Genomic DNA, 26,658 nt, shown 5'->3' with positions numbered 1-26,658 from the left:
ATCAGCAGGCAAGGCAGGTCAAATAGCGTTCCGGAGTCTGGCAACGCGAAAGCAGTTCAGGAGGTAACACACAGTAAACAGACAAGGAAGCAAGAGTTCAAGAAACACAGACTGCGGTCAAAAAAGGCCAGGAAAGGATAAGCGCAGTCAAAGGGAACAAGATGTGGGTTTGGGAGCTTGCAGCGATTTTGACGAAAATCAGAAGCAGCGAGTACAGCTACCCGGAAGCGTTATAACGGGTAGCCGTGAACATGATTGGCCCCTGCTCTTCCTTACAGCGTGATAGTTTGTTTGTGGAGAGGACGCCATAGTCGCCATGGCAACATGGCAGCACGGGTTCGGAAAGGGTGTTTTGGCTTTTTACGGGCAAGAGCCGTCGTTGAACACTTTGGGTTGGATGTTTTGCGGTGATCTTGACAGCTCTCAAGCGATAAGGAATTCAGGAAGTAGTGCTTGCAAACCTGCGCAATGAAGGCCATGTAATCACGTGGCAAGTGTCCAAAATTGGTTCACCCCTCTAGTAGGGCAGAGGAAGTTGCAACAGGGTGGTAGAATGTACCTTCAATCTTCAGGCACTTCCTCTCTGGCCACATCATAGCACTCTGAATTATGCCTCATACACAAGCACTGGGATTAGGTAGAGGTACATGGAGGTAATGCCTGACTTAGCTACCTGTATATTCGTTACTCCTAATCCCACACTTCCTCATCACAGTACTTACCTAGGAGGCAAGGAGCCTCAAATGTAAGCTCTGGGACAAGGAAGAGGGACGTGAAGGTAATTCTGGACCATGGAGATGATTTTGGAGGTTGGGGTAGGGCGGTGGGATTGTGTGATAAATCATAATGGTTGTCCATGGCCAGGCTAAGCAGGAATGATATGTGGTATTAGTGGCTAGAGAGGCATTTTGGTGCAGCCAGTCTAGTTATTCCTCAGTTTGGGATGACTTTTTTTTAACTGTGCATTTCTGATAAAGCAGTCCTGCTAAGTGTAATTACCTGACTAGATTGGCATTTGGGTGCTGCCAGTCTAGCCATTTCTTACTGCAGCATTGTATATTTTTTTGAGCATATGTGATAAAATGATATGATATAAGTCTATTATAACACACCTGTACACAAATGTTTCTTGGCGCAACACGCAATGGAGTGAAGCAAGAGGGTGGACAAGACAAATTATCTTACTAGGCCTTGTGTCATTCAAATCGTGCAAGTGCAAGAATGAGAAATGCAAGGGGAAAGAGAGGGGGGAAGTGCAAGTAAGAAGGGAGGGGAAAACAGGGCTGTAATGCTCTGCGTAAGTGCAGCCAGGATAGTGCAGCTCTCGGTAGTGCAAGGAGATCAAGGGACTGTAGGGTTCCAGTTACAGTCCCTAAGTGCATGGTAGGCCGCAGGCAGTGCAAGGGTGACTGATCAAGAAAGTGCCTGGACTTAGTGAGACTTTGAGGGTAGTCAAGAAAGCAGTCGGTACAGCAAACAGGTTGGTCAGGTAGGTCACCCGGGGAGGGAAAGAGCGAAAGCAGAGGAGAAGAGGAAAGTTTTGAGCTGCTTACGGAACATCAGGTGGTCTGCTAAAGTTTGAGAGGGGCAGGGAGTCCATTCCAGAAGGAGGCATCTGCAGAGGAGAGAGATCTACCCCCACTCTCTGCCTGAAGAAGCGTCTAGCCCTTAGAGAGTTGGAGGAAGCCGGTGGAAGGGCTAGAGAAAAAAAGTATTTTGGAAGAGAGCATTGGATGTAGTCTGGGCCTGACCCCAGGACGCCTTGCGGACAATGCAAAGGGTCTTGAACTTGATACTTGCAACCTCCGGGAGCCAGTGGAGAGATTTCAGGGCTGTAGAGATATGATCCCTGGGCTTGTGGCCAAGGATAAGTCTTGCTGTCCTGTACTGGATTAGTTGTAGAGAGCGGAGAGTAGAGGAAGGTAGCTTGAGAAAGAGGCTGTTGCAGTAGTTTAGCCTAGAGAGAAACAGGGCTTTGGAGGCAGTGAGCTTCTGGGGGAAAGTGAGATAGGGAAGAGTCCCTTTGAGGAGGAGTAGCTGGTAGGTAGTGGGACTTCTTGGCAACGTCCGAGATGCGAGGAGAGAAGGAGAGAGTGGAGTCGAAGATGACACAAAAGGTTTTTTGCCTCGCAGGAAGGCAAAGGAAGAGGGCCCAAGGTGGGCGGCCAGAGTGAGAGAGGGAAAGCAGGGGCAGGGGTCCCAATGAGAAAGATCCCCATCTTAATGGCACTAAGGTAGATATCGTTGGAGGTGCACCAATCCTGAATCACGGATAGACAGTCAGGAATGAGCAAGAGAGGAACCTGAAGGAAAGCTGAGTGCCATCTGCATAACACTGAAAGTTAGAGGAGAAGGTAGAGATCAGTTGGGCCAAAGGGGCCAAGTAGAGGTTGAAAAAACAGGGTGAGAGGATAGAGCCCTGGGGAATGCCACAGGTAGAGAGAGAGGTGGCGGAGAGAAAGGGACCAAGTTGGACCTGGGAGGGGCAGTCCATGAGGAAGGAGGTCAGCCATTACAGGGCCTGATCCGTAATGCCCAGGTTCTCACGTAATCAATTGATAAGGATGGCATGGTTGACTGTGTCAAAAGTAGAGGAAAGATCAAGTAGGATTAGGACAGAAGGAATGCTGATATCAAGGTTAGAGAGCAGATCTTCACATGTGTTTAGGAGGGAAGATTCCGTGCCTCTGGCAGCTCTGACGCCAGACTGATGGTCATGGGGACAACCAACAGATTCAATGCGGAGAGTAAGCTGGGAGATGGGCGGCTTTTTTCCAAGAGTTTGCCCAGGAATGGGGTGATGTAGACTGGGTGATAGTTTGCCAGACAGGTTGGATCGGCAGACGGCTTCTTGAGAAGTGGGTGCACAAGGGAGTGCTTAAGGGGAGAGGGGAACGTTCCAGTGGTAAAAGAGTGATTACAGAAATTGGCCAAGGTGCAGCGAGGGCGTCAATATGGTCCTTGATGTTTCTGGAGGAGCAGGCGAGCACCTGTTTGGACGACACTTTCATGAATCGGACTTGTCTAGAAACCTTTTCAGTTCTTTTCAGAGAGAAAGAGGAGAAAGGAGGAGGAGAGGTAGAGATGACCAAAGAGGGGCCGAGAGAGGAAGAGGAAGAGGAGATAGTGGACAGGATGTCCTGAGTTTTAGCAGAGATGTGAGAGGCCAGAGCCATACAGAGGGCCTGGGAGGGAACAGGAGAGGTGGAGACTGCAACAGGATTGACCAGTTCCTTGCAGATTTTAAAGAGTTTGACTGTGTAATTAGAGGCTTCAGGATTGAATGTGTGCTTTCTTCTTGATGAGTGTTATTGCCTCGACTGGCATTTTTGTCCAACCAGTCTAGGTATGTCTAAATGTGGCTTGGCATGCTTTACTGTAATGTTATAGCATGTCTACACTGGTCTAATTGTGCAGCCAGTGGGACATGTTTTCAATGTGGCATGGTATTTTTAATAGCAACGCATTAATGTTCCTGTGCACGGTTGGTGACCTGCATGTATTGGATTGGTGTTACGTTACAAAACAATTGTAAACATAGTGGCTTTTTAGCCAGGTTTTCTCAGAACGTGTGTTGTATATTGCATTAAAACACATATTTATATCTTTCTCCTAGTACAGGGTTCGGCATACCCCTTCAGCTGCACGTTCATGCATATTGTGCAAGCATGATAATCTAGGCCTACCCAGAGTGTAGCACGACCTCTGATTTGTTGTCGAATTGCGGGGGCCCCCTCAGCATGGCTCGCAGGGGGGCCCCCACATTTTGTGTTATGCCACTGGCCATAGGAATCTTTTATAAAATGCTGTTTGCAAAGCTTAATTTGCAATCTGCATTTTACTTTTCACAGAACAGAAATAAAGGCTAAAGGTGAGTTCGCCTTCATTTACTCTTCACAATTACACTCCACTTTGTGATTGATGAAAATTGCATCAAGGGGATGCAACAGCACGTGCAAAACGTTGGTGGTTTCCTGCATGCAATTGGCATTTTTTTCTTTTTTTTACAAAATTACCTCCAGAGTGATCACTTATGTTGACTTTTTGAAAGTAGTTAATTCAAGTACATACAATTTCTAAAGATGCATTTGGTTACCTTAAGTTCAAAACCGTATACAGAAACATTACAGCATTGGCCCTCAGCTTTTTCTTCTCCATGACAGGTGCAGTAGATTTAAATCTGAAAACAAATAAGCATGTTCTGTTACCTTTAATTGTTCTAAAAGCTTTGTGACATTGCTACATATTATAAAATTATAGTACCTTTAAATTGTGAATGGAAAATAGTTATTTTTGTATACTGCTGAGATTACTATCCATATGCAGCATGCAGAATATACTTTGATGTGCATGAACATTTTAATCGAACTGATTCATAAAGCAATGTGTTCACAAAACATTGGGGCTAATTGTTTTCTTAGTCCCTGTAAATTGAACGGACAGTAGCTCTGATGTTAGCACTTAGGTGCAAACAGGTCCCCTTAGTGCAATGTTCATAATTTATTCTACGAAATGCAAAATGGAGATGTAAATTGTAGGAAAATACGCATTCATACCTCCCTGTTGCCCTTCGTTGTGCAAACTGAGTAAACACTGCCTGGGCAGTATTTACAATGGCTTCCTTGGATTAAAAAACTGGTGGATTCCATAACTGAAAACCATAGATTTATAACTGTAAACACTTGGGAATACAGTTGCTCAAAAAAGAATGCACAACAATGTATGCTAACTGATATGCTTGTGTTATATTACAATTAGGAAGGAAAGTATTAATTGAACCTTGCACTAATTGAAACACAATGAATTAAGTGTAACACTCACACCAATGCTATAATTGTGCCTTGAGAAAGCCTGGGAAGGTGCAAACAATCACATGTGCCTCCAAATGGAGTATGTTGGCATTACGTAAACATTTGTATTTGTGACACTGGACACTTTTGTCACTTTGTAAACAACCTGGACTTCTGCACCCACTGGACACTTGAAGCCATTTGTGAAACATGACAACTTGTAATGACTTATAAAGTCTGACAAATTGCAACACTCTTTTGCTTTAGAACCAGTAAACGTTGCAATTGAAACCCTACTTGTAGATCTGTCTACTTTTATTCAAAAGCTAGGCACAAGCAACCCAACAAACTCATTCCTGATACTGTATCTGGTGATACGCTGCTGATAAGTCAATCGTGGAAAACACCTCTGCCTTACAAATTAGGTTCTGCATCTCGGATGTGACAGTTAAAGGATATTTCTGTACCACAAATACTTTATTCAACGCTCATAAAGCCATGCAAATGTTCACCTTATCATTTGCCTTTCTGGCCAAAACTATGGGAAAACCCCACTCTGACAACCACTTCCTCAATCACTCCTTCTATCTTCAGCCTGCAGAGCTCTTCTTTCACTTCATCTCTCAAAGCAATAGGTATATGCCTAACAGTATGTGCCATGGGTTCTGTACCCATCTTGGGCTCAATTCTATGAGAGTATCCCTTGAACCTTCGAATACTGTTGCCTAACACTCCAAGGGAAAATGATTCTTCTTTTCCACTTACCAACACAATTGGCACAGGCTCTTCACTCCCAGAACTGAGTTTGATTTTTAGTTTCGTCGATCATCCCATCCTTACAAATTAACTCCTTTTTTAGCCACGTACACCTTTACTTCTGCCAGTCTCCCTTTAAACTCAGCAATGGCCATTCTGTATCCCATTAATTTAATCATAGAACCCTCAAATGCTCCGGGATTTCATATGTCGGGCTTCTTCAGTTCTGAACTATATCCCTTTTTGCATAGTTCCTATCACTTGTCCTTTGTGACAATGGTATATGGTGAACCCGAGTCGACCATTAGTTCTGTATTTACTCCATCTATGTTGAATACACTCTTGGGAACCCCTTTATTATTTCCCCTCACAATAGTGAACACTTCTACTTCGTGTTCATCATTTTCTCCATCTTCTCCTTCATGTATCCATTTCAATCGACTCCCTTGTTTCTTATTTTTGCAAACCACTCCGAAATGGGCTTTCATCCCGCAGTTGGAACGCTTCTTATTCAATGCTGGGCACCTCTGCGAACTAGCTTTATGTCCTTTTTTCCCACAACGATAACACCATCCAGTAATTGTCCTAATTTTCTCTCCTGACACAGCTTGTTATGTTTAACTGCTTTTATTGCATTCTCTATTCTTATGCTCTCTGTATTTCACTGTTGACGTGTCCTTCCCTTCTTTAGGCTTAACAGCAGTCCCTTTCACTGACTTTGACATGTCTGTATCGTTCTCCTTCATGGCTTTAGCACAAATCATGGTGTGCTCCACTTCCAATGAGAGGTCACTGCACATCCATAATCTCTCTTGCACAGCACTGCTGTTTGTAATGTATTATGATTTGATCCTTGATGAGGTCCTCCTGTGATAGCCCTCTTCCAATGTTGCATGTCTATGCCAACATTTTAAGTGCTCTGACATACTCATCCACAGATTAATCTACTTCTTGCTTCCTGGTATAGAAGTAGTACCTATTCACAGCCAGATTAGTATTTGTATAATAGCATGCATCATCTAGACTATTCAGTACTTGTTAATGTTCATCAAATCGTCACCTTCACCCAGTCTCAACGGAGGCAATTCCCTGTAAATTTTGTGCCCTTTCGGACCCAAGGAGTGCAAAGTAATTTATTCATAGCCGGCGTGGAATTTTGATTCTCAATACTCCATCAATTCTCTCCATGGAATTGGGGGGTCACCAGCCACTGCTATAAATGGTTGACGGGGGTGAATTTCCATGCCTTGCATTATATTTAGTAATAATACATGTTTCTGATGATATATGAAATGATTACAAATTCAATCCTGAAGGATGTAATATTCTTAAAGTTGCTTTTAAAATGCCTTTACATTTTTATGCTCCAAACACAGTAAGATGCAAATGTGAACCAACACTTTTATGTTTTAGATAAAATGAGATCTTCTCATTCACTGTTAAATATCAAATTCCTTGGAGGTTGTAATCCAACCAATGCATAATCTTCTGCAGTAACAGCATTGTAATAGGTTGTCAAGGCCACCCTTCGATACGGGCTTAAAATAAGATGGCTGCCTCACGTTTCTTACAGCGTTAGGTCCTTTCCTCTGTGTGCCCCCGCCTTTTAGTAAAGTGTTGATACAATGCCTGTTGGTTGACCGTGTGCAGCACAGCAATTTGCCGCAGACTCCTTTGCGCATATAGTTGTATTATGTGTGCCCGCTAACACGTGCATGGAGTCACCCTGACCCCTGGTAGGGAGGAGAGGGGCTTCCCAAATAGCACGTCTGCCAACCAAATCCCACTCCTTACTTGTGGTGGGCTGTGGCTTCTACGTGGTACTTCGATCCTGCCAATTGTGGACGACAGAACATGGCTGTGCCTTCAATCCAACGATGTCAGCCCCAATGGGTGCTCGAAGTACACAGCAGCCTCGCCATAGGCCAGGGCGGCAAACAGCACCAGCACACTGCTCTTGGATGGAGCAGCGCTGCACTGCATGAGCCGTGGGGTACCTCTGGCAATTCGCTCCACTCCACCATGGCACTTGGCCGCTCGTCACCAAATGAAGCAGGTTAGCAGTCATACACAGCGTTATCTTCTTCTTTAGTTATTAGTGATTTTTTCATAAACTGCAAGACTCCAGGGACACCAAACCTCCAGCAGCAGGAACAACTGCTCTCCAACGTCACATTTAAAGCATAACATTCTTTCCACACATTCCATATTCCACTCAGTCACATAACTACATTCCATGCTTACATTCCATATACGCTAACTACATACTACATGTTGCTCTCTTACAGAGAATACGTGAGGATCAGTCTGATTATTAAACCAATTCATAGATGTGCAGGTCTGTGTCATTATCATTGGCACATCCCACTGAAAGAACAAAGGAGAAACCTGACCTGATACAGAGGCACCAGGATGAATTATTACGGGTCCAGCGGCTACCAATGTCTTTTTAAACAGTTGCCCTGGACATCCCTCAGACGGGTTCACTCTTGTTGACAGACTGTTTTTTGGGACTTTAGACTTGCCCTGCTCTCATCAGCATCCCTCTTCCGGGTTCTCTCTTGCCAACTTCGCATTCACTTATACTTTCAATGTTAATGGGATTCAATTCCCTTACTTTCCTTATCTTTCTTAGGTCAAAGGCTTTTGACTGTACAGGGATTTTGCTTGACCTCCTGAATAACCGCATTGACCTATCTTGATGACTCTCCTAAGGCCTTCTGGTACCTGTAGTTTCACTCAGGCAACGATTGACCAGGATTTCTCAGAGCAGCACCACGTGGTACCGATCCCCTTTTGCAGTTGGTCTCCCTTTCACAATGTTACAGTTCTTTTATACTTCTCTCACTTCACCACTTTATGACTTACATTCACCATAGCTCTTATCTGCTCTCCCCTCTACTCACTGGCAATGATGAACCGCTTGACATTCTTCTTTACTGGAGTCAAGGCCGGTACCACGGAAGCAGGAGTCTCCCTCGCTCTGGCCCCCATAGGGCTCAATGGGAATGGGGAGGGAGCTAACAATGGGCCCGTTAATAACGGGCCTGTTGTTAGCTCCCTGGTCCCCTCACGGGACCCGCAATGGACATCTGGTCTGACCAGATGTCCAGAGCAGGTCCCGCAAGGGAAGCTCGTAATAGGGTGGAATGGGATTAGCGGCGCCAGCACCATTACCAGCGCCGTTAAACCCATTCCGCCCACCTCGTAATGAGGTCCTATGTAATTTACGTTACTGATGATGCTGTGTGCCTTCATAAAGTGTTGTTCGCACTGATTTTGTCAGAATTTTCCATGGCAACAAAGTTCTTTGTTGGTGAATTTCTATGTTTGCAGAAATAAAACTTTGTTCTCCTTGCAAGAGGTGTGTTGGGACTTTTTCCCTTTTGGGTTGTATTTTTATGGTGCGAGTGTAGAGGAATTCTCCACAATAATCAAAGATGAGAGAGAGAAAAAGAGTGAAGGAAATGCTGTACCAAGCTATCAACCTGATCTGTGCCTCTAAATGGTCTTCTAGAGAATTTAATTGGCACCCTTAGTGTGAAAATGTCAAGAATCCTTGGACAATATCCTGGAAAAATGTAACAATTAGAATTGGGGGCGGGGTCTCAATAACTCTAGCACCACACCATTCTGAAAGGAGGGGCAATACCTCATGCTATAGTGCCTCATAACTTCTCTATGGAGATTGTCAAGTTAAGAGGGAGAACCCTGCTAGAGATCAATATTGTGATGGATTGAAGGCAGACCTAAAGGAAGGATCTGAGGCAGGAGGGGAGAATCCCTTAATTCCTGGGGAAATGCCATGAGTGGGAGTAAGGGACACCAATACAGGCAAGTCCAATGTGGGAGTGTCATGATGATGGACACCCCTCTCTTGTGATCATGAAACATATGGGAAATGAAGAGAAAAGTGGAAACATGTGATGAAGCCATTCAGCCACAAGCCATTGTTGGAGATCCCTGTATCTGGAGCAAAAGGCTGGATTAAGAACATTCCCCAGTGAGGTGAAAAGGTCCAGCCAGGGCACCAGCAGGAGCTGAAATATCCACTGAACAATTACAATTTAGAGAAAGCGCTCTCTTGAGAGGGATTATCTTCTGCAGGACCTGCCTGTTCGTTGAGAAGATGATAGAGAGAGGAGGTGCTGCACTGTCCAGAGTCCAATCTGCCTATCAAGATTTATTAGACAGACTAGGCGAGTTCCACTCTCCTTGCTGACATACAAGTAGTGGGATTGTCTACCTGAATCAGAACAGACTGCTTTTGGGCCTCTCACCCCCTAACACTTTCAGCTCTCAACCCATTGTTGCCCTAGTTGTATCCTCTGATCCTTTCGTTTTACTTTCTTTGTGTATGCTGATGACACCTAGCAGCATCTTGTCCATCTGGGTACCACTGCCTTTAGGTTTCAATCTTATATATCAGCCATCTTAAACTAGAAGGGGAGTAACTCATTCATGCTTAACTGTTTAAACTGATGTGACTGCCAGTTTATGACGCCCTCTGTTCTGACCCACTTGGTTGGGCGAAAGCCACTCACCAGTTCGGCTCATTTAAAACATAGGCACTAAACAGGACACATTCCTTGATTATGAGTTCCAGTCAAAGGAGAACAACTGGCCAATTTACAGAGTGTGCTCTATAAATTGGCTACTACCCCTCTTCTTCCCTCCAAATGTCTGTCTCTACAGCACTCCTTCCTTGCCACCTGGGCTGACTTCTCAAACTAGCTATACCACAGTCTTCCAACTTTGAGTCTTGCAAAACTCTGCCTCTGTTGCGCCTCTCGACTCTACCCTCTCTTGATCTCCCAATGTATGGCCAAAATTCACTGGCTTTCCATTGAACAAATGTGTGCCTTTCAAACCTTCATGCATTGCAGATGCTGCAGAGTTACCGTTAAGATGATCTCCTAGTCTGGGAGCTGCAACATTCTGGGTCATAGTATGCTAAACATTGCCCAGTCTACCCACAGCTTTTTCTGTCACTCTTACTCGTTTCAGATGCCAGTGCATGGAATCATATCAATTTCCCCTTGAACTGTGTGCAGGCCCTGCTTAACGTGGCCCCAACACAGCCTCTGTGCAATGTCAGTGGGCCCAGTTGATTGACGTCAGCCACATCTTCGTCACTGCATAGTTCTGTGGTGTATGTCATTCAAATCATTTTCCCTTATTATGTACTTTACCTGCACTAGGGGTTTATGCAAAGATGGATGACATAGCGACATGGTGGCTGCTCTCTTTACTTCCTTGTGTTCTGCTGCACGGGTCATGGTCTGATTTGCACCCGTCCCCCTCCCTCCATCGAAGATGGAGGCTGCAGCCTGGGAAGTGCTACAGCAGGCCGTAGAATAGAGCAAATTGTACAAACAAAAGAAAGATCATTTTAGATCGTTTAAATTAGCTGGAGGCTAATATAGCTCTATAACAAGAGACTCATCTGTTGGAAAAAGATGCAGCAAAACAGAGACGTGGTTGGGTAGGGAAGATTTTTTGCTCATCTTTTACTTCCAGTTCTATAGGGTCTGTAATCTAATTCGGAAAAATGTGCCTGTGTCTGAAATGTCTTGTAAAAAAAGACAATGAGGGAAGGATAGTGTGTATAACCATGCATGTATACAATTCGATATACAGTTGTGCAATGTTTATGCTCTTAATGGGGGGATGGCTCATTCTTTGTTTCATTGGCTCAGTTTGCACAGAATTTGGGCCAGAATAACCTCATCTTTGCAGATAATCTTAATGTCACATTGGACCTGCTGATAGACAGAAGTGTTAGAGCCTCATGTTCTGATGCTGGGGTAAATAAATACATAAAGCCTAGAGCCATGGAAGATCTTATGGTAGAGCTCCAGTTACTAGATGTATGGAGACTTCATCATCCACAAGACAGGCGATACAGATTCCATTCTGGGAGTCATAACACGTATTCAAGTATTGATCTACTTTTGACGTCTGGTCTGTGTACACAACATTTTAACAGGAGGACATCGGCTCTATCTTTGGCCTCACATGGTTGTTATGGCTTGTCATGAGTTCCCTAAGTCCAGGGTCTGTGTGCACTGAATGCAAGTACACTGAGGTCATGGTTTCCCACTGCAGTTAAATCCTGGTCCTCCTGTCTATCATGCATTATATTACAAATAGGGGCCTCATTGACTTCCCTTTGCTGGTGGACGGATTGCTCATCTTGATACGGAGTCACATAGGGATGCACATAAAAGTCACCATCAGTGATGGCCGGTGTTTGTTTCTTAGCATCACACTTGTTTGAATCAGCCTTATCCCCATCGATCAAGGGGCCATTTAAAAGTAACTCCTCGGGTGTTTCCAGGGGTGGGCCAAAGGGCCCATGCAGGGCTCCCCCGTTTCATTCCCTCCACCTCTCCCCTGATTTTCTATCAAAACCAGTGACTGTTTTTTGATAGCTACGAGTTCAGAGAACACCAGGTTACAGTTGCATCCTTGGGCGGTGCAGTCCTCTTTGGCAAATAAATCAGGAATGAGCCGGATACATTGATTGATTTGTTTTGAACCCCTCACTGGGGTTAAGAGGAGAAATAAACTATTCCCTGAGCACATGTTCATCATATGCACATTCCACACACTACTAGTGAGTGCGTGTCTGTCTTCATACGCATCATCGGCCTCCAAGTACCTACGCATGTACAGGGCAATGCTCTGGATTGGGTTGCCACTAGAAACTTACATCTAAAAATGCTTTACATTAAACCTTGTATTTGGTCAGACCACTATACAGTGACTTTTGAGATTATGCTTCCCAAAAACGTTGTCCAAAGGACTAATAACGTCCAAAGGTAATACGTAGGAATTTGAATAAGATTAAACCTAGTGACCTGCAACAGTACCTCAGTGGGTTGATGATTTCTACATCTAACCAAGACTCATCCCTTTCATTGGCATCCAGTTACATTGAATGTATACATAGGATGCTAAATCAGGTACCTCTGGAAGAGAAGCAAGTTAGAGAAAGGGAAAATAATCAAAAATGGTTTACTCCACATCTTGCCATTCTTAAGCAAGAGAAGAGGAAAGCTGAACGGACGTGGATAAAAACACAATCACAAGACAAATGGAAAATCATTGAGGAAAATTACATCTGCCAAGCTAAAAGGAACTTTTTTGATTCTCAATTTTCTAACTTTACTAATAATACCAAGAAACTGTTCGAGATTATTAGGACATTAGAAAAACCTACAGCTCCGACAAAAGAATATACTCCTACCAATCTAGAACATGAGGCTGTACAGAAAGCTTCTGCTGATAAGCGCAGTCTAGTATTGCTAGTAGTAAAGAGGCTAAACCAAAATCCCTCCCTCAGGCTCTTGGACCTGAATCCCTAGTCCAACAAAAGCCATTATTCTCGTATGGAGCTATAACAGTGGACTAGCTTGTTAAAACTTTGAAACAGATACGCCCTACGACTTGCCAAACAGAAGTTCTTCCATCAAAAATTGCTCTAGAACACCCTGACATATTTGCACCTTTCCTGACTTTCTTCATTAACGCCTCATTAACGCCTCATTTTCTGATAATAATGTGTCTGACCTTTTGAAAAAGTGACCGTTACCCCATTATTAAAGAAACCTAATTTAGATCCTGCAATCCACTCTAATCTCAGACCTATCACAAACGTCCCCTTTCAGTGATATTTTACACTCCCTGCGATCAGGTTTTAGGACATTGCACGGGATGGAGACTGCAGTGCTTGACCTGCAAACAGAAATGTTGAACATCATGGAGGAAAAATTAGTCAGGCTGCTGATGCTTTTAGATCTCTCAGCAGCCTTTGACCTTGTGGATCACACAAAATTAATAAAAAAGATTTAAGGAAATTGGCATTTGTTCCACAAGCACTGTTGAGTGGTTTAGGGCATTACTTAGTAATAGAATGGCTAAGATTGTTTGGGGAAATGCCTCCTCTAAATCAGAGGCTATTACATGTGGAGTACCACAAGGGGTATGCTTATCTTCTGCTGTCTTTAACATTTTCTGCCGTTCATTATGTGGTCTCTTAGAGTCCATTGGGCTCCACTTTACCAACTATGCAGACGATACGCAGCTCGTTTTTGAGCTGAGTAAAGATTACGTTAAGGATGCTAACCCAGCACTCTTGGTCGCCGGCGGGCTCCCATACATGTCAGACTGAATGAGTTGAGGAATGGATAGTTCCATTAATAATACAAAGCTTGTGTATCTGTCTCGGAAAGTGAGGTCTCCTTATCAGACTAACCCTTTTATAGTTGTCTGTGCTAAAAAGTATAGTGCAAGCATGGTACTATGCTGGGCCTGTCTATGGACACCTCCCAGCTGGTTTCCTGTGGTTTTGCAACATGGCATTACAAAGTGATCTGCGCATTCTTGCTGACAGACTGATGGAGCCAAAATCTCCGGCAATCAAGATCTACCAAGCTCTACCATTGACATTGGGTAGTCCAGAATTAAATTGAATAATGTGACTGTGTGCAAAGCCTAAGACATGGGTTTCTCTGGGAAAGCAACATTAAACTGGCCAAAACATTTTGGTGTAATTTTATTCTATGTAGGTTTCTAGAGACATTTCCACTGTTTGGGACTGAGTTGGACACAAAAACTGACCATTTGCACTCTACCCGATCGAAAAGACGTTGGCCCTCATTACGAGTTTGCCAGAAAGATCCCAGTGATTCACTCATGATGGTAGTAATGTTTCCGGCTACGAAAGTGACAGAATCCTTGGCATATTTCAACGTTGCGGGCATGTGCATCCCCCATTGCTAGAATTGATGTTACCGGCATGACGGAAACATTGGCAAAACCAGAAAATGCTGGTGTTTCTTTGAACAAACATGCCAGTAACAGCGATTCCGGCATGTATCATGACGGAAACACCAGCTACGGTGCCAACAGTGCCGGAAACACCAGCAATGGTATTAGCGGAACAGAAAACAGTGTCATTGCAGGAACTGGAAATTTGCCGGCGTCAATTTTGGAAAACTCAATACATTTAAGATCATGCCCTTCCTGTTGCCATCCACTCCTACAAACACTGGCGACATGGCAGGTGTAGTGTGTGACCCTCCCAAGTGTCTTGCCCCTTTAAGGGGATGTGTCCCTCCTATGTGTATTGCTCTTTTAATGTGGGCTATGACTTAGTCATGGCCCAAGCTAATAAAAGGAGCCCCTGCAGGCACGTGCATTAGAATGGCTGCAGACTCCCAAAGAGGAATGACTGTCACTGGCGCATGAGGGCCTCCATTGCCTGCAACAGCACTCCGAAGAATGCAGGCTGCATATGCCATGCAGCTGGCTCACAGAGTGCTGGAACGTGCCTGCTGCGAGGAAGAGCAGGACTGACACCAGCTTCAACAAGGGTGAAATGTCTGTCCGGATGCCAATCCTGCTACCAATGTCATCCTGGATGAGGTCCACCAGTTCAAGTATTGTCTACCTGTTTAGGCGGTACAAAATGTGTATCTGGCTGTCTGCCAGGATCCAGTGTGTAGCTCTTGTGCAGGGAATCACAGCACGCTTCTTCCTTGCCACTTGCATCACAACCATCTTCATCCTCCTCCTCTACTCCCTGTTTTCCTGTTGCCACTGATACAGCTTCAGCCCCATCGGTTGCACTTCAGCATGCAGTGCCTCCATGTATATAGCTACAACAATGAGTGACGGCATGGTTGTGTTTGGGCTGGGCATGGTTCTTTTGTGCTGTTACTGTGTGTATTGGGTGCACCTGGGTGGATTGGGTGCACCTGCGGTCTTGTCTTCCCCACCTGGGCCCATTTTCTGGCAGCTCTGCGGTGCCGGTGTTTCTGCCATGGATTTGCCGGTAGTACTGGCATGGATTTGCTAGTATTACCGTTACTGTGATGCTGGTGTTACCGGCAAGTGCCCAAGGAAGTGCCGCTGCTACTGTTGCCTGTGCTACTGGCACTGGTAGCACGATGTGCAGAGTTACTGGTGCCGGTGTTACCAGCAGTACACCTCTGTATAATTCGGTCCAGTAATAGTGTCTTGTATATGGTGTTACAGGCACATTATTACTGGACAGGCACACTTGTAATGATCCCCTTCGTCTTCCCTGGGAAAAGTTTATCAAGTTCAAGTTCCAGGAAGACAGAAACTGGCCTCAGGAGACATGGATAGATCCAGCGCTTCAAAAAACAGGCTCTGCCAGGCAAAATAAATTCACACCAGTTTGTAATTAACAGAAAATCATTAATGTAGGCAGAGAGGAGAATGGACAGAGTTGGAGTAGCCAGGAGAGAAGCATCAGGCCTGAAAGCTTCTCACTATCTTGGATTCTCCCTTGGATCCCAAATATTCGGTACCCCATCCACTCTTCCTGCAGACAAAGCACTCTGAGCATGACATCACCAGGCAGAACATTCTGAAACTGTATCAAGACTTGGACCCCTTACAGAAGGTTAGATGGGAATCAATCCACTGTAGAAGATAACCTATTTAAATGGTTGAGAATACCCCCCATGTGAATCATCTTTGTACTAATGAGGAAGATGGATTACACCTAGAACTTGGCTTGGAGATCAATCTGCTTACTGGAGGTGATGAACCCTGCAAGTGCTCTATAAAACCCTTTCTAGTTGAGAAGTGCAGATCAAGGGCTTACCTTACCCCTGGGGATACTGGATGAGGTGACCCGATACCAAGAAGTCAAGAAACAGCTCTGGACCCTGTTTTAAGCTTCATAACTTTTTCGAGCAGACTAGACCACACTAAGACACTTTTCAAGATGCTGCACCCAGAGCGGCCTTTGATACTCAATGATTTTCAATTGCTGCCAAGCCCACAAGCGGCTGACTCAAGCCATTGCCTACCTATGCTTCAGCTGTTTTCGAGCCATTGTCACTGAAAAACCACATTGTTGGACCTGTTTGAGACCATTCAACTAATTTAAGGCGCTGACTTGACCAATCGCCTGCTTGGTTTCTTCACCAAATTAAGCAAAATCGACTGCCCCAATGCCAATGACCCATTGGGACAGTGACTCAAAAAGTCTTGTTGCCGTTTGCACCCATTGCAAAGTGCCCAGAAGACTAGCCCAATGCCTTTGGAATAGAGCATGTAAGATTGTTTAAGTGGTTCTGTCCCTTGTCCTACTTTAAAGAGCCCTAGTAATTAGTAAGACCCCAGTTTATACCTTTTTGAAAGACATTTTCAGTGAACCTGAAATTGCTGTTCAAAGTGTTGGCCATGCACCCGTCTTCAGACCCATCGTGCCTCTTTCAATGCAAAGTCTAGGTATTATTTATCTTCTTTTAGTGAGGTGGGTTATTGTGTTTTTGATTTTTATGCTTGTACTTTAAAATATCCTATTTTTAAATGTGGACATTATGTTGTTTTGGTACCACAGTACAGGTTGCTTGGTCTGCTTCTGTGCTAGCTCACATCTCGCATGAGGATCACATCCTGCCCTCTGCTCAAGCTACCATAAAGAGGCGAAGCCGATATACCTGTCAGGTTTTACCAGTTCCACCTTTATTAATTAGATCACTGCTGGTTTAGTAGTAATGTGGGGCTGAGTAGAAGCTTTATCCTTTGCCCATTCCTGTTCTGCTGCAGAGCATACGTCTTTGGTCCCAGTTTCGTTTTAAGGGTGTGTATGGCGTGACTCTCCGAGTTCTATCGTGTGTTCTGTAGTAAAATGTCATGGTCATTTGCATGGCGACTATTAAGCTACCCAAGTGTATTTCTGCCTCTCCCGTTTGCTGGATGTTTGGAATAACGTTTTCCTGAAACAGAATGTGTGCCAGCTTCATGATCATTGTGGCTAGTGAAGTAGGGCCGATCACATAATGTATGCTTTTTGCAACACCCAAAGTTTGTGAGCAAATATGTCTGACACCCGCTGCCGGTCCTCCGGTTTCTGGACCTGGAGCTTGTGCTGCAGTTGTTTTTCCAAAGACGGAAAGGCCTGTCTGGGCAGAGGTTGCAGACTTTGACTTCTCAGGCACTGCTAGCTTTCACTATGATGAAAGAAGCTAAATGGAAAGGGGCATTGTAGTATTTGCATCTGTGATCATGAAGTGCAGAACATTATTTATTTTGTATCGCATCATCAGCATACTGAAAGCATACCCTAAACTGAAAGTTGTAGACCTTTGTGTGTGACACTTGACATCCTCAATACTGTATTATTTCATGTCTGCTGTCGTAGCAGTGCCGAGGCGAGGTCAGCTGAAAGGAATCAAAGGAGCAAGATGGAGTTCACAGAAACAAAACAAAATACAAAAAGAAAAGTAATTGATGGAAAGGTAGCAAAGGCGAAGCAAGAGGAAGGAGAAGAACACAATAGCGAGGGGGAAGGGAAAAGAGAGAGCGCAAAAGAGTGGAACAAAAACCTAACAAAAGAAAAAAGGCAAAGCAAGAAGGAAGTAGATACACAAGAAACAAATTAAGGAAGACATAATGGAAGGAAGCAGCATGAAAATAGAGTAGCAAAAAGAAAGAGAGAGAAAGGGTTCTGGGAGCAACGGAGCAAAGCAGCATGATGGATAGATCAAGGAAAGAGGGATTAATTTAATAACAAAGAAGAACAGAATTACACTAGAATAGAAAGAGAAAAAAAGAAAACTAGAAGGGAACGGAAGATGGAAAGAAGGAGAGAAAGGCTGGGAAAAAGGAAGACGAGGGTTAAGTAGGATAAGGAAGAAGGTGAGGAAATAAGAAAGGGGAGATGGGAAAATAAATGGGCAGAAGTAGGGGAACAAGGAAGAGTAACCAAAGGTGAATAAGGGAAGGGGAAAGAATGAAAGGACCAAACCTGATTTGCATATGGTCTGTCCCCTTTCTGTAATTGCTTGGCAGGCAAGTTGAAGAAAGATAATCTGAAGGTCCGCCCAGAGCTATGCAAGAGGTTCAAATGAACTCGAAACCTTCCAGCCACCACTGTGCTTGCTTTGCTTTAGTCACGTTGTTACAAGCACTGTAGAGATCAAAATATTGAGGTCGAAACTACTTTTTATGAGCTCAGTAACACATTAGCACACTGCTAGCTGGACAATTTAAAGCAAGTGTGAAAAAGAGGTGTATACAAAAACTGAAGAAACCTGATCATTCCTTCTTATCTCTTAAAGAGACAAGAGGAAGGTTATGCAGGATTTGTATGCAGACCTTAATACGGAGGAGCACTGTGACCAAGGTGCCTAAAATGCCTATGGTCTGGCCCAATGCTATTTTGTGAACAATGAGAACCCCTACAACATACCCTCGTAAGAGAAGACTTGGTAAAGGAGATTACTTACTTGAAACTTAACAAGAGCCCAGGCTACAATTGAAATACTGTAGTATTCGATTGAGAATTTGGCCTCATATTCATCTGGATATAAGTGTACGATTCATTCTAGACCTATCGTCTGAAATGTAATTCCATGGAAATCTTTGTTACTTGCCTGGCATTTTCCATAGATTCACATGCTTGAATATTCCCCACTCTGATTTTTTGCAAAGTTTGGTGAGGTTTGGTCCAGGGGGGGCAAAGTTATAGGGGGGGTCCCAACATTTCTTTTTTTCCCATAGACTGAATGGGGAAAAAACTTTGCGCACGCCTACAGCCCAAAACGGTGGACGGATTTTCACCAAATTTGCGCAGGAGTAGCGGCTTGGTCCCGAAAGCTTTTGTAAATTTGGTGAAAATCCGTCCAGTAGTTTTTAAAAAAATGATCAAAAAGTAGTTCTCAAAAAATGAGTGACTTCTATGTCCGGTTCAATGATCGGCTCACGTCATGTCCGCGGACATGTGACATGTTCGCTGATTGGATGGTGAAGAGCGTGAAGTGCGTCGGATTGTTCCGATGCACCTGCCATCTTGGATCTGCCGTCTGCGCGGCGGCAAACAGAGGCAAAATGCAATTTTGGGGAGTGTTTTGGTGTGCAAGAGTGCTTGGGGAGGTTTGGGGAGTAAGAGATGGGTTAAATACTGTATTTGTTTAGGTGGCAGGTGCCCCTGATGTGTTCGCCATGCCCGCGCTGTCCGGGATGTCCGTAATTAGTCAAAATGAGGGGTGTCCTAAGGACACTATTACCGTCTGTGCTGTCCGCAGGCAAGTTGAAACTGTTCTAAGGACACGCGCGGTGTCCACGGACATAAAAAATGCCCATATGGCATAGTTAAAATGTTTGATTCTATGGTTGTGATCTATGGGTGTGATATGCTGCGGTGGTGGTGGCCAGGGCATAGAGTCTTGGGTACACACCCATAGAATCGAATATCTATCAAATATTTGCAAATCTACAGTTTGTGTACTGTTGGATTTGTATAGTTTGTATGTGAAGTTGTGGCTACGTCATGTCATTAAGATTGTAGAGTTTGGTAACAAGCACTGCAGTATAACATATCCATGGAAGTAAACATTTTGTATTGTGCTGTATGGTTAGATGTTTGCTTCAATGGTTGTGTTATGGAGCAGTGTTTATGAGTTGGAATTATTATAATATACTTACTGTTTGATTTTTTGTGGTTGGATATTTTTTTTCATGACGTGGGTAATTGGAGCAGATATTCTTTTTCAAATTCTGTGATAAAAGAAAAGATCATGTTAGTGTAGGTAGTTTATAAAGACTTATCACATTGCATAATAGACATTTCTGCTTTATTTTGACCCTCATATTTAGTAGTTTACGAACCAGTGTACTGTGCAATTTGCTCACTTTCTGTGTTTGTTGATTTAATCATTGGGTCTGTGGGGAAAACAAAATCCATGTTGGATAAAAAAACCTTTTCTTGTTATGGTATGGTACATTTTTTTGTTTGTTTTTAGTGTTTACTTGTTGTTTCTGGCTAATGTTCTATCTGTTGGCTTGTTGCAGATTGTTAGATGCCTGTTGTCGAATTCAAACTAGTTATAGTTTTTTATTTATTTTCTCAAGTTGCTAATCTATCTGTTGGGTTGTTGCAGATTCTTGGGAAGTTAGATCCATGTTGGCGTATTCCAACTGTTTATTTCTTTTTATAATTTAGTGGTATTGATTTATTTGTTTGGTTGTTGCAGAATTTTGTGGCAGTTAGATACCTGTTGGCGTATTGTAGCTGTTTATAGTTTTCTAATTGAAGTTTTATTAATGTTTATGCACAGATTAGTTATTGATGGTATTGATTTATTTGTTTGGTTGTTGCAAAGTCATGGGGCAGTTAGATACCTGTTGGCATATTCTAACTGTTTATTTCTTGTTATTTTTCAGTGGTATTGATTTATCTGTTTGGTTGTTGCAAAATCTTGGGGCAGTTAGATATCTGTTGGCGCATTCTAACTGTTTATTTCTTGTTATAATTTAGTGGTATTGATTTCTCTGTTTGGTTCTCATTGAATCTTGGGGCAGTTAGACACCTGTTGGCGTATTCTAACTGTTTATAGTTTTTTAATTGAAGTTTTGTTAATGTTTAAGTACAGATTAGTTATTAAATTTTGGTTTTAAGAAGATTAAATAAGCATTTGTAAGATTTGCTGGTAATCTCTGCTTTAGAGTAATGGTACTATCATTACATTCGAACCATCCACATTTCTTTTTTATATATGCAGTGTAGTGACCTGCATTGGTTGTGGCTCCTGCATGGTAGATTATACCTATTGTTATGAAGGTTTTCTTACCAAATGATACTTGACCATGTGTGAATCCAGTCAGCTTGCAGTTGTTTTTGGTACCATCTGCATTGTAACGTATAAGCATTAGTATTACGTATTTACTATGTGTTTGTATTAGTAAGGTGGAGCGATTATCTGAATTGCAGGTAGTACATAATCTACCATGGTTTGCATTTTGTACAAGTTGCTGAAATGGAACGGATTCACAATTAGGTATGGATACATACACAAAGTGCTCATTAGGGATTTGTTCCTGTGCCACGTGGTTGCAGAGAGTGCATGTATGTTTCCACATGTATGAAATCTGGAAGATTTCATTTATAGGTATGTTTTTGATTTCCAGTACTTGTAGTAAGTACATTAGACATTCTTGTGGATCTTCTTGTGAGTTTATAGTGAATTTCACCATTCCAGCACAGTAGGGCAATTCTTGTCTTATTCCATGAACACTATATGTGTTGTCAGGATTGTTGGTTGCGTTTCTATGAAGGACTAACATTTGCAAACACAATTGGTCTGCACTGTGTAAGTAAATGTTGTCAACAATTGGTGGCAATTGAAATAGAATAATGATTGCTACATTTGCATAGCAATTTACTCCAGTTATATTTGAAAATTTGAATGGACCAGGTAGTTCTGTGTCCAAGTCATTTTTCCGGAGTGTGTGTTGCTTCTTTGAAGAAGTATCTGAGTTACTTTGAGTGATAGATTCTTATTTGGTTGTGGTAATTGATGAAGTATTAGCTTCTTTTACCCTCTTTGGAGGATTTGCAGTGAGATCCTGTTGCATTTCTGTTTGAATTAGTTTTCTTTTACAACATTTTCCTTTTTGTGGAACAGGATATGTTTTTAGATGGGGGTGTATAGTGAACGTTGTATTCTAAAATGCAAGGAATATCAGCGTTTACTTTACTTGCATCAGAGTTGATTAGAAATAGACCGTCAAGTGTACGTAAGCGTGATAGTGCTACATAGCTCATGCCTTCTTTAAAGACTGTGTTCCCAAAATCTATCAATGCTTTATCTAGGGTAAGACCTTGTGATTTGTGAATGGTGACTGCATATGCTAGAGTTAGAGAACATTGTTCTCTGCGTACATATACGTCTTTGAAAAGAAGGAATCGAGCTGTTGAGCGCACTTTCCTTTTTACTTCTGAAAGTTTGACAAACTGAATTTTGTTGTCACGTGGGTATGTTTGAAAGCCAACAACTGTACCCAGTGCTCCATTAACTAGTACTTGCTACACGTCAAGATTACGTTTAAGCATTACTCTACAGCTTAAGGATAATTTTAATATTTTCTCCAAACCAGCTCTGTTGGAGATAGAATTTTCTAAGGTATTTAGTCTTGTTGTGGCTTGCTGACACATGGGTAGTGTCATACCATGTACGTCCATTTTGTCTGTGGAGCAAATTTCAATTATTGGTTGCATTTCTTTTTTCAACATTGTTTAATTGAATTTGCAACAGCTTGCAAGAGTTGGCATTAAGGACATACAATTGACATTTTTGTGTCCTAATTGTTCCATGACATCAGTAGCACATGAGTTATGGCCATAAAGTGCATGGATGTGCCGGGTTTTTAATATTGCTTGTGCTTCTTGAGATAGTACACCAACTCTAATACTTTTTAAAATGTTGGCATAAGTGAGGTCTGCAGATTGGCGCATGTTTTCTGTTAATTCTTTGTATTGGAAATGTTGCCAAAGGTTGACATTTCCTATGCTGCCAACAGTTTCTCGGCAGAGTTTGTGTCCTAAGGTTTTAAAAATAGGTCTACCTTTCACTGGTGTCAATTGAAGAATATCTCCGAAAACAATAATGTGTTTTCCTCCAAAGAGCTCTTCGTACTTTGTTTTAAGTACTTCTTGCAATCTGAGGAGAATCAAAGCCAACATTAGGTTGGAGACCATGCTCACTTCATCCATTAGTAGCATTTTCATTTGTTTTAACACTCTGCGTAGTTCCATTGCAGCTTCTGTAGAAAGTTTGTAATATTCAAATTTGTTTTGGTGTTCTACTGGAAGGAGTAGTAATCAGTGTAAAGTGACACAGCCTATGTTGTAGGCAGCTAAACCTGTGGGGGCAGTTACAACAGCTGACAGTTTGTTGTTTGTCACTTGTTGAAGGAACTTGCTGATGATTTTGATTAAGAATGTTTTGCCTGAACCAGCTTCACCACTGACGTATAGTAGTATATGTTGTAATTTTGCCAGGTACATTCTTTATTTTCATGTTGTACACCATGTGCAATTTGTTTTGTTACTTCTTGAAAAATTGTACGCTGCTCTTTGTTCAATTTTGATTGTAGTACAGTTAAGTCTTCTGTATCTTCTTCATAGTGAAACATGGGGTTCTCTACTTCTGTCATAGCTAATTCTGCCTTATTTGCTATTAGTGGCTGTCCCAGTGGTTCTTGGCTTCCTGTTACAGAAGGTTGACTACTGTCGGGAGCGTCCTTATCTAGTTGGGCCTGGAGTTCTTCTTTGTGTTGCTGTTCATTGTGCAACATTGTTTTGTACTGTGTAAAGTTTACATCGGTGATAGTGCTTTCATTTGCTTTGAAAGCGTCTTCATAGGAGTCATAGTTTTCTAGTATCTCTTCTTCTTTTCCCCATAGTTTAAAAAGTTGTAGCAGGGACATGTAATGTAGTTCTTTATGTTGAGGAGTTTTTAATGACAATTTGATATGATTAATCAAGCTTCGTTTGGTAAGTTTCAGTAAGCTGCCTTCACAATTTGTCACTCTATATCTACCTTTATTTCATCAGGTTTTATATTATTTTTGTATGTTAAGTTTTGGGCTATGTGGTATAGACACATGGTTTCCAAAGTGCTACTCCTTTTTGGGTAGTATGTGTCTAGTAAATTGTTTTTCAAAATGTCTTGGCTGTTAGGATCATTTTTGGCTATTATGTCGTTGTATGATTTGAGAACTCTTTTTCTAGATTTAGCAGGACCAAGACTCAGCCATACTATATTTTCAGATTTTCCATACAAAGCAGTACCGGTTAAACGATCTACAGCTTCATAGGAGCCACATTCTCTATGAGAGAGCATTTTTATGCCTAAGCTGTACAATTTCTGAGATAGTGTTTTGTCCAATGATAGGTCATTCCAGAGGTCTTGAACCTCTGTTTTTTCTGCTTTGGTTAATTAGGCTGTAACATATGGTGCAACTGCAGTGGAATTATCTGCAATGTACTGCACATCTATGTTTGCATTCCATAAGAGGGCAATGATTGCATTGTAATCGTTGATATATTTAGCTTCTTCTGTTCTTTTTATGTAATATGTGTTCTTAGGTTATTTACCTTTAACACTAAGTCTAACTGAAGTTGTTCACTTCACCTGTTTCAGCAACTGGTCTAGGGAAACCAAAGCGGCATTTGGTGTAGTATTTCCCTTTGTTTTTGTATTCGCCACAACAATATTTGCCACATTTGTGTCTTTGAAATTGTACAATTTGCGCATGAAGATCACTTTTTGTTGCTTCCGATGGAATTTCACAAGTGACATATTTTTCGATAAACTGTGAAACATTGGCATCACTGTCTTGACCAAATGTAGGAGCATCTTTAATCCATAAAAGCATGTGGCTATGTGGTGCTCCTCTGGCTTGGCATTCTTTTCTCCAAAAGAAGTGTTGCACTTCTCCGAGAGGAGGAACAGTTTTATTACAAATAAAGTGTAGCATAGCAATGAAATGATGGAAATATCTTGAAACACTAACAGGACATAGAGAGCAAAATTCTCCAGGTGTTAGTATATCTATGTTTGTTTTGTTTTTGTTTGTTATGCGTAGGAAATCATGTAAATCTTCCCATGCATATTCTGCATAACTTCATGTAACAAACCAAGTGGGTGGGCCAAGGTTCCTTATCATACAACGTACATCTCTATGATGTCAGAACCAGTACTCTTTCATACCATGCATGTTTGCTAACAGATTTGTAATGCTTGATTGTAAAAGTCCATCTTTTTCCTGCACTTTTTGTATTCATTGCGTAGCTGACATATTTTGAAAGTGGGTTCCTGATTTCAATGTGTGTGCAACTCCGTAACATAGAGTTGCTAGTTCACTTTCAAAGAGTTAGTGGAATATGTATTCCACATATTGTCTAAATCTGGAATCTTCAGAATACATTCGTAACGAGCGGTATTCTGATGCTGTTATCTGTATAGGTCGATCATTGTACCTTCCTTCTTTGCCAGTAGGAAAGAGTAGAGGAAAAGCACGTGCTTCTATTCTTTTTTCCCATATGCTGATTGGTGATCCTTTGGTTTGTTGCATTTGGTACGTTTCTAGTCCATCATCTATGATGTCATTAGAGTGTAATGGATGAATTTTATAATGGTCTAAAATATTAGATACTGTAACAGGATCTAGAAGTTCAAATGGACCAGTTTCTGGTGACTCTTGAATTATTTCAGTTGTTTCCCTTAAGTTTTCTTCAATATTTATTTCTTTATAGTATTCATTATTGTCTTTTAGATATTGCAAGGCTTGTCTAACTTTATGTAAGTCTACGAATTGTTGCCAAATTTTTTATCTTTTGTAGGTACAGCATTTACTAAGACAATTAAAGATTGCTATCTTGGACGTTGCACTCCCAGAGTGTGCACATTTTCTTTAAGTTCTAATGGTAAATAAACTACTTTGCCACAAATGCCTTTCACCAATTCAGAGGGAGGTAATTTTGCTGTTTTTGGTTAAAGGCGTATTATTGCTTGAAATGGGTGCACTATTTGAATTATGATGCTCTCATATAAATTAAGTTGTTGGAGGGGTTTTAGTAGTGGGAATAATTCCAAGTTATTTGTGATAGCACGTGAAGGAGTTTGGTTGTTGTCAAGTTTTGTAGTGCAGTAACTGCACATTTTTAAGGGGTTAGTTATTTTGTATTTGTTTTCTGCTATAAGGTAGAGAGCTAATTCAAACCATTTGGAATCTTCATTGTCTTCTATTTTGTATGTTACATCTAAAGTTTTTGTGTTACTTTTATAAAAAGTTTGGTGGCAACACACACACACATGGTTTGGTACTTCAGCGGATGTACTTTTAAAATATAGTATTTCTTTTTTTATGTGTGTAGAATTGTTGCTAGTCTGTTGTAAAACTATTGCATTTTGTAAGTGGCTTTCACTTCCAAAATATTTTAGAAAGATTTTTTGGGAATGTTGCACATTGACGTGCATGGCCATTTATATATAGGACATTCTGGGTCAGTCGAATGGAGAAGTAATTCTGAGTTTTATGGGGATATTTTTGTAAGCAGTATTTCTTGTTGCATTATGGTATTAAGTTTTTCATAACCTCATCCACTGCTATGTATGGCAATTGCGTTTGCTTGGTTTTGTTTGTATGCTTCTTCATTAAAATATGGTTCTGTGCTCGTGGTGTGACTCCATTAACCTGCACAGATATTTAAGAAGTTATTTTTGTTGAAATTCCGTTTATTGAGAAGTCTTTTTTGTAATTTAATAGTTAGTTTTGT

The 26,658-nt window shown here is 42.0% G+C and overlaps 1 protein-coding gene across 1 annotated transcript in view; it reads right to left on the bottom strand.

The window, feature by feature from the left end:
• WDR64 (WD repeat domain 64) overlaps positions 1-26,658 on the bottom strand; it is a 1,979,698-nt gene that overhangs the window by 760,030 nt on the left and 1,193,010 nt on the right. The window contains exon 17 of the mRNA XM_069607651.1: positions 4,097-4,180. Within this exon, the coding sequence (XP_069463752.1) occupies positions 4,097-4,180 (84 nt within the window). The remainder of the gene's footprint in view (positions 1-4,096; positions 4,181-26,658) is intronic.

This window comes from Ambystoma mexicanum, chromosome 4q (assembly GCF_040938575.1).
Source record: "Ambystoma mexicanum isolate Mex_15411 chromosome 4q, UKY_AmexF1_1, whole genome shotgun sequence".
Taxonomy (NCBI): domain Eukaryota; kingdom Metazoa; phylum Chordata; class Amphibia; order Caudata; family Ambystomatidae; genus Ambystoma; species Ambystoma mexicanum.
Note: the sequence above shows the minus strand (reverse complement) of the source record. Positions and strands in the feature narration are given on the sequence as shown.